Below are 14531 nucleotides of genomic sequence, written 5' to 3' on the forward strand. Positions count from 1 at the left end.
TTGATGTTGGAGAATGTTTGTATGCGCGGGGGGGGGGGGGGGGGGGGGGGGGGGGTAGAATGGGGAGGGAACAATAGGTGGGAGACAATCCGGCTCCAGGGATGGGGGCCACCAAGCTAGCTGGGTGGGCTAGCTCACGGAAGCGCAGTGGGGGTGTGCATATGTTTGGTTTATCAAAAGGGTTGGGTTACAGAGTGGTGTTACTAGGGGGGGAGGGGGGGAAATGTTCTGCTGACGAGGGAGGGACTTGGGCCAAGGGACAGAGAGGAGATTGGGGGCGGAGGCTGTCTGGGGGCGGGCCGGTGGAGGCGCAGTGCATGGGCTGGAGGCGGGCCCATAAAAGGGGATGGTTGATCGGCGAAGGCGGGGGAGCAATGAGCCCCCCAACTAGGCTGAAAACCTGGACTATTCGAGGTTTAAATGGGCCGGTCTAGAGGGCACGTGTGTTCGCGCATCTTAGGGGACCGTAGACGGATGTGGTAATGTTGCAGGAGACGCACCTTAGAGTAACTGACCAGATTAGACTGAGGAAAGGCTGGGGTCAGTCAGGTCTTTCACTCGGGACTAGATTCAAAGACCAGAGGGGTTGCGGGTGGTGTTTGAGGTGGGTAGAATAGTCTGGGATGTGGGAGGTCGGTACATTATGGTCAGTGGGAAACTGAGGGGGGGGGGGGGGGGGGGGGTGGCAGGTGGTATTAGTAAATGTGTATGCGCCAAATTGGGATGATGTGGAGTTTATAAAGAGGATGCTGGGGAAGATACCGGACCTGGGCTCGCACAGGTTGGTCATGGGAGGGGACTTCAACACAGTTATGGACTCTGGCTTGGACCGGTCAAGCTCGAAAACGGGAATGATGCCAGCAATGGAAAAGGAACTAAAAGGGTTCATGGAGCAGATGGGGGGGGTGGACCCATGGAGATTTGGGCAACCGAGGGTGAAGGAGTTCTCCTTCTACTCACACGTGCATAAAGTGTACTCCCGGATTGATTTCTTCATTCTGAGCAGGGCCTTACTGACGGGAGTGGTGGACACGGGGTACTCGGCGATCACAGTCTCAGACCATGCTCTGCACTGGGTTGACCTGCAGGTTAGTAAAGACAGTAACCAGCGCCCGCACTGGAGGTTAGATGTGGGTCTTTTGGCTGATGAAGGGGTGTGTGAGCGGCTGAGGAAATGTATTCAGAACTACCTGCAAGTTAACGACACGGGGGAAATTTCAGCAGCGGTGGTCTGGGAAGCACTGAAGGCGTTGGTCAGAGGGGAGCTAATCTCGATACGGGCCCACAGGGAGAAGGTGGACAGGGCAGAGATGGACCGACTGGTATAGGAGACACTACAGATCGATAGGGGGTATGCGGAGAACCCAGAGGAAGGGCTTTTAATGGAACGGCGGTGGCTACAGACGGAGTTCGGCTTGTTAACCACAGGGAGGGCGGTGGAGCAGCTGAGAAAGGTGAAGGGGGCGATCTATGAGCATGGAGAGAAGGCCAGCAGAATGCTTGCACAGCAGCTTAGAAAGAGGGAGGCAGCCAGGGAGATAGGGAATGTAAATGACATTGACGGGAGCCTGGTTGGAGATTCAGCAGGGGTGAATGAGGCGTTTAGGGATTTCTACAGTAGGTTGCACAGGTCGGAACCCCCTCCGGGGCCGGAGGGGATGAGGCACTTCTTGGGGGGTCTGAATTTCCCAAAGGTGGACGGGGGCTGGGAGAAGGGCTGGGGGCCCCGATCGGGTTGGAAGAGATAGTGGAGGGTCTGAAGGCCATGCAGTCGGGTAAAGCCCCGGGGCCGGACGGGTACCCAGTGGAGTTTTATAAAACGTTCTCTGGGATATTGGGGCCGGTGTTGATGAGGGTGTTCAATGAGGCAAGGGAAAGAGGGGAGCGGTCCTCGACAATGTCACAGGCCACGATTCCGCTGATTCTGAAGCGGGACAAGAACCCAGAGCTGTGTGGGTCCTGCAGGCCGATATCTGTGTTGAATGTGGACGCCAAACTGCTGGCCAAAATTTTGTCCTCCAGGATTGAGGATTGTGTTCCGGACGTTATTGGGGAGGACCAGACGGGGTTTGTTAAGGGTAGGCAGTTGGTGGCCAATGTAAGAAGGTTATTAAATGTGATCATGATGCCCCCGGAAGGTAGGGAGGTGGAGGTAGTGGTTGCAATCGATGCCGAAAAGGCTTTTGATCGGGTAGAATGGGAATATCTGTGGGAGGTGCTGGGATGGTTTTGATTTGGGTGGGGCTTTATTGACTGGGTCAGGTTGCTGTATCAGGCTCCTGTGGCAAGCGGACGGATGGACAGGACAACATTGGACTATTTTAGATTGCACGGGGGACAAGACAGGGATGCCCCCTCTCCCCACTGTTGTTTGCGCCGGCTATAGAGCCGCTGGCAATTGCTCTGAGAGCCTCAAGGGGCTGGTCCGGGGGGGTGGGGGGGGGGGGGGGGGGGGGTGGGTGGAGCACCGAGTCTCGCTCTATGCAGACGGCCTGTTTCTGTATGTATCGGACCCAATAGAGGGGATGGAAGAAATAGTGAGGATTCTGGGGGAATTTAGCCAGTTTTCGGGGTATAAGCTAAATATGGGGAAAAGTGAGATGTTTGCGGTCCAGGCGAGGGGACAGGAGAGGCGATTGGGGGAGCTGCCGTTTAGGTCAGTAGGGAGAAGCTTTAGGTACCTCGGCATTCAAGTGGCGCGGGAATGGGATCGGCTGCATAAATTAAATCTGGTCCGGCTAGTAGACCAAATGAAGGACGATTTTCGGAGATGGGACGCGCTCCCGTTGTCATTAGCTGGGAGGGTGCAGACGGTGAAGATGACGGATGTCCCGAGATTCCTGTTCGTGTTTCAATGTCTCCCCATCTTTATTCCGCGGTCTTTTTTTAAAAGGGTCAACAAAGTGATCTCTGGCTTTGTTTGGGCGGGCAATACCCTGCGGGTAAGGAAGGTAACGCTTGAGCGGAGTCGGGGAGAGGGCAGGCTGGCACTGCCAAATTTTAGTAACTATTACTGGGTGGCGAATATAGCCAGGATCAGGAAGTGGGTGGTGGCGGAGAGGTCGGCATGGGAGCGTATGGAGGCTGCTTCATACAAGGGCACCAGTTTGGGGGCGTTGGTAACTGCGCCTCTGCCGTTCCCGCCGGCGCGGTACTCCACCAATCTCTCCAAAGCATCCACATCCTTCCTATAAGGAGGCGACCAGAACTGGACACAATATTCCAAGTGTGGTCTAACTTATAAAGCTGCTGCAAAACCTCGCTGCTCTTAAACTCAATCCCCCTGTTAATGAAAGCCAACACACCATACGCCTTCTTAACAACCCTATCAACCTGGGTGGCAACTTTGAGGGATCTATGTACGTGGACCCCATGATCCCTCTGTTCCTCCACACTTGCAAGAATCCTGCCTTTAACCCTGTATTCACCATTCAAAATCGATCTTCCAAAATGAATCACTTCACATTTATCAAGGTTGAACTCCATCTGCCACTTCTCAGCCCAGCTCTGCATCCTGTCAATGTCCTGTTGTAACCTGCAACAACCCTCAACACTATCTACAACTCCACCAACCTTCGTGTCATCGGCAAACTTACTAACCCACCCTTCCACTTCCTCATCCAAGTAATTTATAAAAACCACAAAGAGCAGAGGTCCCAGAACAGATCCTTGCGGGACACCACTGGTCACCGACCTCCAGGTGGAATACTTTCCATCCACTACCACTCGCTGTCTTCTTTCAGCCAGCCAATTCTGTATCCAGACAGCTAAATTTCCCTGTATTCTATGCCCCCTAACTTTCTGAATGAGCCTACCATGGGGAACCTTATCAAATGCCTTACTGAAATCCATATACACCACATCCACTGCCCGATCTTCATCAATGTGTCTCGTCACTTCCTCAAATAATTCAATGAGGCTTGTGAGGCATGACCTGCCCCTCACAAAGCCATGCTGACTATCTATAATCAAACTATGTTTTTCTAAGTAATCATAAATCCTATCTCTCAGAATCCTTTCCAGTATTTTGCTCACCCCAGACGTAAGACTGATGGGTCTGTAATTCCCAGGGATTTCCCTATTCCCTTTCTAGAACAGGGGAACAACATTCGCCTCCCTCCAATCATCCGGTACTACTCCAGTGGAGAGTGAGGATGCAAAGATCATCGCCAACGGCGCAGCAATCTCCTCCCTCGCTTCCCGTAGTAACCTTGGGTATATCCCGTCAGGCCCAGGGGACTTATCTATCCTGATGCTTTTCAACATTTCCAGCACATGATCCTTCTTAATATCAACCTGTTCGAGTCTATTAACCTGGTTCACACTGTTCTCATGGGCAATAAGGTCCCTCTCTCTAGTGAATACTGAAGCAAAATATTCATTCAAGGCCTCCCCCATCTCCTCAGACACTCGGCACAAGTCCCCTCCACTATCCCGGATCGGCCCTACTCTCACTCTGATCATCCTCTTATTTCTCACGTGTGTAGAACGCCTTGGGGTTTTCCCTAATCCTTCCCGGCAGGGATTTTTCATGCCTCTTCTAGCTCTCCTCAGTCCATTTTTGATTTCCTTCCTGGCTACCTTGTAACCCTCTAGAGCCGAGTCAGATCCTTGCTTCCTCAACCTTACGTAAGCTTCCTTCTTCCTCTTGACTAGAAGCTCCACTTCTCTTGTCATCCAAGCAAAGGGCAGCAGAGCGGAGCTGCTGATTGGCTGTTGCGGGGAAAATTTGCATCAGTGCATTGCGGTCACTGTATCTAGAAGGTGGTTTGTGGAGGAGCTGTTGTCAAGTGACAGTTAAACCCCAAACACTTCTTCAGTGTTTCCCTCCTTACCCCCTCCTCTCACCAAAAAAAAAACAATCACTGTAAGGATCCCAGCCGAGTAAAGATCAAGAGGGAGACTCGAGGGCAGGTAGAAGTAGAAAGAAGTTGAACCGTGATGTCACAGCCTGCAGGTAAGTGATTGGCTGGTGACTGGTAAGTAGTTTTTCTTTTCCCTGAGGTGTTCTCGTGTGGGGGGCGCAGAGGTTGCTGAGTGAGTGCTTGCTGAGAAGGGGAGTAAATTTAAAAAAACTTACTGTTGGGAGTTTCCAGCTGAATCTGGTCAGAGTGAGGACAGAGTGACTTCTGGGTAAGTAGTAAAGATTTAAATTGTTTGCGCAGGCCCATAACAGCTGATTGCTGTTCTTGTGTGGGGCGCAGTGGTTACTGAGTGAGTGCTTGCTGAGAAGGGGACCTAAGGAGTAGAGTGAATAACAGATAAGCTCTTTCTTTCTTTTTCTTGTTTTATCTATAGGGGATGGCAGGGAAGGCAGTGCAATGTTCCTCCTGCAGAATGAGGTGATGGACTCCGTCAGTGTCCCTGCTAATTTCACCTGTGGGAAGTTCACCCATCTCCAGCTCCTCAGAAACCACGTTAGGGAACTGGAGCTGGGGTTGGATGAACTTCGGATCATTCGGGAGGCAGAGGTGGTCATAGATAGTAGCTTCAGGGATGTAGTTACTCTGAATATTCAAGATAGATGGGTGATGGTGAGAAGGGCTGGGAGGAAGCAGTCAGTTCAGGGATCCTCTGTGGTCGTTCCCCTCAGTAACAAGTATACCGTTTTGGATACTGTTGAGGGGCACGTCCGACCAGGGGTAAGCCACGGTGAACAGATCTCCAGCACTGAGTCCGTCCCTGTGGCTCAGAAGGGAAGGAGGGAGAGCAGGAGAGCAATAGTTATTGGGGACTCGATAGTTAGAGGGACAGATAGGTGGTTCTGTGGCAACGAAAGAGACTCATGGATGGTATGTTGCCTCCCGGGTGCCAGGGTCCGTGACTTCTCGGACCGTGTTTTCAGAATCCTTAAGGGGGCGGGGGAACAGTCACAAGCTGTGGTACACATCGGTACCAACGACACAGGTAAGAGAAGGGACGGGGATTTAAAACGAATTTAGAGAGTTAGGGTGGAAACTGAGAGCCAGGACAAACCATGTTGTCATCTCTGGTTGGTTGCCGGTGCCACGTGCTAGCGAGGCGAGAAACAGGGAGAGAGTGCAGATAAACAGGTGGCTGCAGGGATGGTGTAGGAGGGAGGGTTTCAGGTACGCGGATAATTGGAGCACATTCTGGGGAAGGTGCGACCTGTACAGACGGGACAGTTTGCACCTGAACCAGAGGGGCACCAATATCCTGGGAGGAAAATTTGCTACGGCTCTTCGGGGGCGGGGGGGGGTTTAAACTAATTTGTCAGAGTGATGGAAAACGAGCTGTCAACCAGAAGCCAGTGTTGAGAGTAGTGAGGTACTGAGGAGGGTATTAAGATCGCAGGAGTGTACCGGCAGACAGAAAGGTGGGTTGAAGTGTGTCTACATCAATGCAAGGAGCATCCGGAATAAGGTAGGTGAACTTGGAGCGTGGATTGGTACTTGGGACTACGATGTTGTGGCCATTACGGAGACATGGTTAGAACAGGGACAGGAATGGTTGTTGGAAGTTCCGGGGTATAGATGTTTCAGTAAGAGTAGGGAAGGCGGTAAAAGAGGTGGATAAGAGCCGTTAAACAAGGATAGTTTAACGGCTGCAGAAAGGCAGTTCGAAGGGGATCTGCCTACTGAGGTAATAGGCTGAAGTTAGAAATAGGAAAGGAGCGGTCACATTGTTAGGAGTTTTCTATAGGCCCCCAAATAGTAATGTGGAGGAAGAAATTGCCAAAACAGATTATGGATAGGTGTGGAGGTCTCAGGGTAGTTGGCATGGGTGACTTTAACTTTCCAAATATTGATTGGAACCTCTACAGGTCGAACAGTTCGGATGGGGCAATTTTTGTACAGTGTGTGCAGGAGGGTTTCCTGACACAATACGTGGACAGGCCGACAAGAGGGGGGGGGGGGCACATTGGATTTGGTGCTGGGTAATGAACTGGGCCAAGTGTTAGATTTGTTTGTGGGAGAGCACTTTGGAGATAGTGACCACAATTCGGTGTCTTTCACTATTGCAATGGAGAGGGATAGGGCCATATAGCAGGGCAAGGTTTATAATTGGGGGAGGGGTAATTATGATGCGAGTAGGCAAGAATTAGGGAGCATAAGATGGGAACAGAAACTGTCAGGGAAAGGCACAAATGAAAAGTGGAGCTTGTTCAAAGAACAAATACTGCGTGTCCTTGATAGGTATGTCCCTGTCAGGCAGGGAGGAAATGGCCGTGTGAGGGAACCATGGTTCACAAAAGAGGTTGAATGTCTTGTCAAGAGGAAAAAGGAAGCGTATGTAAGGCTGAGAAAACAAGGTTCAGTTGGGTCGCTTGAGGGTTACAAGGTAGCAATGAATGAGCTAAAAAAAAGGGCTTAGGAGAGCTAGGAGGGGACATGTGGAGGAACAGAGAGATCTTGGGGTTCATGTCCACAGATCTCTGAAGGTTGCCACTCAAGTGGATAGAGCCGTAAAGAAGGCTTATAGTGTGTTAGCGTTTATTAACAGGGGGCTTGAGTTTAAGAGCCGTGGGGTTATGCTGCAACTATACATGACCCTGGTGAGACCACATTTGGAGTATTGTGCGCAGTTCTGGTCACCTCACCTATAGGAAGGATGTAGAAGCATTGGAAAGGGTGCAAAGGAGATTTACCAGGATGCTGCCTGGTTTGCAGGATAGGTCTTATGAGGAAAGGTTGAGGGAGCTAGGGCTTTTCTCTTTGGAGTGGAGGAGGATGAGAGGCGACTTAATAGAGGTTTATAGGATGATGAGGGGGATAGATAGAGTGGACGTTCAGAGACTATTTCCTCGGGTGGATGTAGCTGTTACAAGGGGGCATAACTATGAGGTTCAGGGTGGGAGATATAGGAGGGATGTCCAAGGTAGGTTCTTTACTCAGAGAGTGGTTAGGGTGTGGAATGGACTGCCTGCTGTGATAGTGGAGTCGGACACTTTAGGAACTTTCAAGCGGTTATTGGATAGAGACATGGAGCACACCAGAATGACAGGGAGTGGGATAGCTTGATCTTGGTTTCGGACAATGCTCGGCACAACATCGAGGGCCGAAAGGCCTGTTCTGTGCTGTACTGTTCTATGTTCTATGCTCCTTCACCTTCCCATTTCTTCCTCGTCTCAGTGAGACAAAACTATTCAGCACGCGCAGCAAGTGCTCCTTAAACAATCCCCACATTACTATTGTGCATTTCCCCAAGAAGAATTGTTCCCACTTTATGCTCCCAGCTCCTGTCTAATTGCAGAATAATTTCCCCTACCCCAATTAAATACCTTCCCATACTGTGTGTTCCTATCCCTCTCCATGATGATGGTAAAGGTCAAGAAGTTGTGGTCACTGTCACTGAAATGCTCTCCCACCGAGATATCTGACACCTGGCCTGGTTCGTTGCCGAGCACCAAGTCCAATATGGCCTCCCCCCTAGTCGGCCCATCTACATACTGAGTCAGGAATCCTTCCTGTACACACCTGACAAAATCTGCTCCAACCAAACCATTTGCACTAAGGAGGTTCCAGTCAATATTAGGGAAGTTGAAGTCACCCATGACAACAACTGTTTCTTCCAAGATCTGCAGCCCAATCTGTTCCTCTATCTCTCTCTGCTGCTATTGGGGGGGTCTATCGAAAACTCCCAATAAAGTGACTGCTCCTTTCTTGTTTCTGACTTCCACCCATACTGACTCAGTGGACAAACCCTCCTCAACTACCTCCTTTTCTGCTGCTGCGGTGCACTCCCTAATTAACAGTGCCACTCCCCCTCCCCTTTACATCCCTCCCTATTCTTCTGAAAACATCTAAACCCCGGAACATTTAACAACCATTCCTGCCCCTGTGAAATCCATGTCTCCGTAATGGCCACAGCATCGTCGTTCCAAGCACTGATCCCCGAATCCCTGAAACCCCGAAAGCAATCCTGCAACTTTCATATAATTGCTCCAAACGTTCCTTGAAAAATGGCCACGGAGGCCTGGTGGTCTTGATTAATAATTGCACAGTTACAGGGAGAGGGGCAGCCAATTTTGGTGGGACATATCGCTGGATATTTGATCACATGAAACTTTGCCTCCTGTAGGTCAGGTCCCCTGTAACTCAGTCTTTGTTTGCAGCATTTCTAGAGAAATAACCCCAAGCACGGTTGAAGGACACCCTATTTTGTATCGCACGCCCAGTCGTTAAGCAATCATCTTGCCTGTTGTGAAGTCGGGGGAGGATGTAAAATGGGCTGTTGATTCAGTTTCACCCGTCTCACGGGCGGCAGTCAAAATCTACTCCAGGGTCTGTAAAGTCCAACCACATCTTCAGGTTGAAATTAAAATGAAATACTACGGGTGCTGGAAATCCAAAATCAAAACAGAAAATGCCGGAAAAGCCTTGGCAGCGTCTGTGGGAGAGAGAAGCTGGATTAGCGTTTCGAGTCCAACACGGAGGCAGAGTCATGTTGGACTCGATGCTGCCAGATGCTGAGACATTCCAGCATTTTCTGTTTTCATTTTGCAGTTATAGACTTGCTACTTTGGAAAGCCTAAATATTGCCGCAGTCTGAATCGTTTCCCTGGATTTAGAAGCCATGAGCTTACGTACCAGGTACTGTAGCAGTTTATTTAACAGAAGTAAAATCATAAATTTGTCTAATTTTACCTCCTATAAACGTTGACCACTTCAGATAACTCCACAGACTTCTCTTTTCTAAAAAAAAGATTGCCAACCTGTTTGGACCTTCGTAATACTTCCTCTGGGCTCTTTCGTCAATTTTGCTTCTCGTCCTGTGCCTCTACATCTTTTTTATACTGAAGAGATCAGAGCTGTTTCCAAGTGAAGTCCAGCCAAGATTCAATTGAAGTTTCACATAAACTCTTTAATTTATACATTTTATTCAATTAGGGATGAAGCTTAATGTTTCATTTGGGTTTTTAATAGTATTGTTAACCCGTGTTGCTACTTTCAATGATTTGCGAATCTGTAGCTCTCTTTGCCCCTCCCCCTCTCTTGGCGGGGTGCAAACCTATTGTAGAAAACTCCCCATGACCAGGACAGCTTGGCACAGTCATTGGTATTAAGTCAAGGACAAAGAGGTCCCTATGGCACAACAGGCCAGCAGCTCCAGGTTTAAGTCCCTCTTCAGCACCCAATGGCCATGGAAGGTGCGTTCATAATGTAACGCAACAGGCTGATTATCAGCCTGTGAATCCTTCCAATATGCCTGAATGGTAGATGATAAGAGTGGGAGAGTTCCCTGGTCAACCGTACTGCAGAAGGCAACAGAAAACCACTACAGTACTTTGTCAACCATCGTCATGGGCCAATCCAATGGAAGTCCATTGTCACCAATTCTTCCTGAGGGCACGAGAACCTGAGGGAGGAGGAGAAGGGGGACCTTTGCTGGCTTCTGTAATCTGGAATGTTTCTTGCTGACATTGAAGGTTGCTATCCACCCTCTCCCTCCCACCTGGAAAATGAAATGCACAAAAGGTACCCACCTCACTATCTCCACATCGTTTGTCTTTTGCCTTGCTAGTTTACTCACTCCTGCTTCACCAGTTAAAATAATGTCATTGTTTTCAGTCACAACTCCAGTGCAGACATAGCCCAAGGCTTCGCCACATCTTGGTGACACAATGTAATAAGACTTTTTTGTTGTGGGTGCATAACAATAGTTGGTTTCCGTATAACTCTTGTGTCTTGACCTTATTCCTTGACCGTTGTTTCCAATGCAGAGGAGGAGATCAGTATTTTCCATTCCGTAACGCAGACTGAGGGATGGATGTTGCTGGGCCTTATGGATGGTGTCTATAGCATCCTGAATCATTCTGTAGCATTCCACATTGCTAAGGAGGACAACGTTCCTTTTAAGGCTCTCCTTCAAGAAGCTGGGGCTGATGAGTTCCAATCTTACCTTGCTCATGAGTTCCACAAGGCAATCTGCCCGTGAGCTCCGGTCATAGTTCACCCACCGAAGCACCAAATCCAAGATGCTCTCCTCACGAGAAATATTGAGATCATCAGAGCAGACCAAGGGTAGCAACTGATGTCCTTCTATCTCCAGCACCTCCTCCTGCAAACAAACCTCTGCAAAGTGCCGGTGGAGGTACTTACCCGCTTGGTCAGCTAGGTCTTCTGCTGTGAGCTGCTTTGCAAAGTAATAAATCCCAAGACAGTTCGATGCGTCCATGTGATCCATCATGTACTTCTGGCAAGCCATGAAAATGGCTTCCATTTGGAAGAAATAAGCCATCATGGCCACTCCCTGGACATTGGAGTTGGTGAGGCACAGATTTGAATTGTACATGTAGTTTAAGATAGTGGCCACACTCTCTGACTGCGCATCATGTAGCACAACTTCTCTCTGACTACATTCTGCCAGGCCACAGGTGAACATTGCCTGGAAGTAAGGGCTGAAAGCGGCCAGTAGGAGGCGGTGGCAAGGGAACCTGGACTCTTGTGCCACAAGCACAACATCGGTTAACTCATCCGCGTCCTTCATCTTATTAATCTGGCAAAGCAAATTCAAGCTGTGTTTGACTCGAACTTTGTCCTCACGATCCATGGCTGCCAGCAGCTATTTCCCGTTGCACAGAGGAAAATAGCAAAAGGTTTTGTGCTGTTTTAAGTTTTTCTTTGCTGTCACTTGATTCGAGCGAGGTTGTCACCCTCAATTTCTTCAGTCCGTGGTAGCTGATAACTACTATCTTCAGTCTGCAAACAGAACAGATTACATAAGTTACAACCAGAATTCACTGTCACCCTTCCCCCAACATCATTAAATAAATAAATACTTGTGTCGTAACAGACTCAGACCATTCAGCCCTTCAGATCAGGTTTGTTCCACCATTTCCTGACTTCACTTCTTTTTTTAAAAATAATTTTTATTCAAACTTTTGCATAATATCAACAACAAAAAGACAGAATTTTTTTTTCTACAAAGAACAGAAAGAACAGACCCCCCCCCCACCCCCCCGCGCGCATACACAGCGGAAGAGATAAATTAACACCCATCATTCCCCCAAAACATCTGCCCGTCCCTTCAATAGACAGGACAGAACCCCCCCCCCCACACCCCCACCCCCATTTATACACAGAAGAGGAAATGAATTAATGCCCGACATTGGCACAGAACAACTATGCCCATCCCTTTAGTACAAAACATCCCCCCCTCCCTCCCCACCCCCCCCCACCCTCTCTCTCTCTCCCCCCCCCCCCCCCCCCAGGTTGCTGCTGCTGCTGGCCTGTTTCTATCGTTCTGCCAGGAAGTCCAGGAATGGCTGCCACCTCCTGAAGAACCCCTGCACTGATCCCCTTAGGGCAAATTTCACCTTCTCTAGCTTGAGAAACCCTGCCATGTCATTGACCCAGGCCTCCACACTTGGGGGCCTCGAGTCCTTCCACTGAAGAAGAATCCTCCGCCGGGCTACCAGGGACACAAAGGCCAGAACACCGGCCTCTTTTGCCTCCTGCACTCCCGGCTCCTCCGCAACCCCAAATACTGCGAGCCCCCAGCCCGGATTGACCCTGGATCCTACCACCCTCGACAACGTCCCTGCCATGCCCTTCCAAAATTCCCCCAATGCTGGACATGCCCAGAACATATGGGCATGATTTGCTGGGCTCCCAGAGAACCTAATACACCTGTCCTCACTCCCAAAGAACCGGCTCATCCTTGTCCCCGTCATGTGAGCCTTGTACAGCACCTTAAACTGTATAAGGCCAAGCCTCGCACAAGAAGAGGAGGAGTTCACCCTCCCCAGGGCGTCTGCCCACGTCCCCTCCTCAATCTGACTTCACTTCTAATAAGTCGACCCATTTAACCCCAATATACTTCTGGCGAATTTGCACTGCATTCCCTCCAAGGCCAATATTTCCTTTCTGGAGATGTGTTATGAACTGAACATATACTTCAGATGTGAGCTGACCAGGACTTTATACAGCAGAAGCATGCATTAATGTTCTACGAGCGCCTTTGTTAAGGTCAGCGTTTGTTGACCATTCCTAATGGCCCTTGAGAAGGTGAACCGCCTTCTTGAACCGTTGCAGTCCGTGTGGTGTAGGTACATCCACAGAGCTGTTAGCGAGGGAGCTCCAGGATTTTGACCCAGCGACAGTGAAGGAATGGCCGATATATTTCCCAGTCAGGATGGTGAGTGACTTGGAGGAGAACTTGTCTCGGGTGGGGTTCCCATGCATCTGCTGCCCTTGTGCTTCTAGGTGGTAGAACTTTGCGGGTTTGGAAGGCTCTGTCGAAGGTGGCTTGGTGAGTTGTTGCAGTGTATCTTGTAGATGAAATGAATGAAAATGAAAATCGCTTATTGTCACGAATAGGCTTCAATTAAGTTACTGTGAAAAGCCTCTAGTCGCCACATTCCGGCGCCTGTTCGGGGAGGCTGGTACGGGAGTTGAACCGTGCTGTTGTAAAAGCCAGCGATTTAGCCCAGTGTGCTAAACCAGCCCCTTAGATGGTAAACACTGTGCCATCCCTTCCTCCACTTTGCATACCGGTATTCGATTTAACTTCTAATTGTTTACTGTACCTGTCCGCTAAATTCCAGTGATTGGTATACATAGACACACCCAAATCTCTTTGCTTCTAGACAGTTCCTAGATTTTGTTTCCATTCAGGAAACATTTGCTTTGAATTTCTTTGATCAACGTCTCCTCATAAAACCCCATTTGTCAGTTTTGCACATACATTAATTTAGCTCTGTCCATTTGTACCTTCCTGCTTACATCTGCAAATTTATTGTGCCTCTTGACTTCACGTCACCTGTAAAACTGACCATAGAGTTCTCTGCCCCTTTGTCCGAGTCCCTGTTAAAGATTGTGAAAAGCTGAGGGCTCACGATAGATCCCTGGGAAACACCACGTGTCAAACCCTCCCAATTAATGGAGAAACACTTTGCCCCTACTCTTTGTCACCTAGATGCCCCTCAATCAATTTCCAGGAAATGATGTAAGACTATCTCCAATTCCGAATGTTTTTATCTCTGCTGATGATCTCCTGCACTAAACCTTATCAAATACCTTCTAGACGTCATTATGATCCCAGACGAGACCCCAACAGTGACTAGGATACCGGACAGAAACCGTAATATTTTATTTTAATTTTATAAGATTGTGAGGAAAGGATTCCTCATTCCAGGAATGATTACCCAAAGAAGTAGGGATATGGTAAATTAAAACAAACTTTATTGCTAACAGTAGTAAAAAAATCTTTATCATCACACCAGAAAATAGCTTATGCTTACTCCTTAAACAATACTACTCGATACAGTGAATACAATACCCTTAGCTGCTATCTTTATTACCACTAAAACAACAAGGGAAAAACCCATCACAGCTCTCAATCCATTGTTAAATACCATTGACACTCAGGAATACTTGCTTCACAGAGATGTTCTTTGAGAAATAGAGATTTTTTGACACCGCTTTAAAAACAAGATCTGACCCCTGTCAGAACCATGCAGAAACTCTGGCTGTATTTCTTTGGAAGGTGAGTCTTAGCTGGTTTTAGCCCCCTCCTTGTTCTCAGACAAGTTTGCACTGCTTCAAAGAGTTAACCCATTTGAACTG

At 48.9% G+C, this 14531-nt stretch overlaps 1 protein-coding gene across 2 annotated transcripts in view; it reads right to left on the minus strand.

Annotated features, from left to right (window-relative positions):
- The window catches only part of kbtbd12 (kelch repeat and BTB (POZ) domain containing 12), an 85403-nt gene that overhangs the window by 63895 nt on the left and 6977 nt on the right, over positions 1 to 14531 (minus strand). For both annotated transcript variants that reach the window (XM_038812728.1, XM_038812729.1), the window contains one exon: positions 10448 to 11663. In XM_038812728.1, the coding sequence (XP_038668656.1) occupies positions 10448 to 11514 (1067 nt within the window). In that variant the 5' untranslated portion in view covers positions 11515 to 11663. The remainder of the gene's footprint in view (positions 1 to 10447; positions 11664 to 14531) is intronic.

This window comes from Scyliorhinus canicula, chromosome 11 (genome assembly GCF_902713615.1).
Source record: "Scyliorhinus canicula chromosome 11, sScyCan1.1, whole genome shotgun sequence".
In the NCBI taxonomy this organism is placed as follows: domain Eukaryota; kingdom Metazoa; phylum Chordata; class Chondrichthyes; order Carcharhiniformes; family Scyliorhinidae; genus Scyliorhinus; species Scyliorhinus canicula.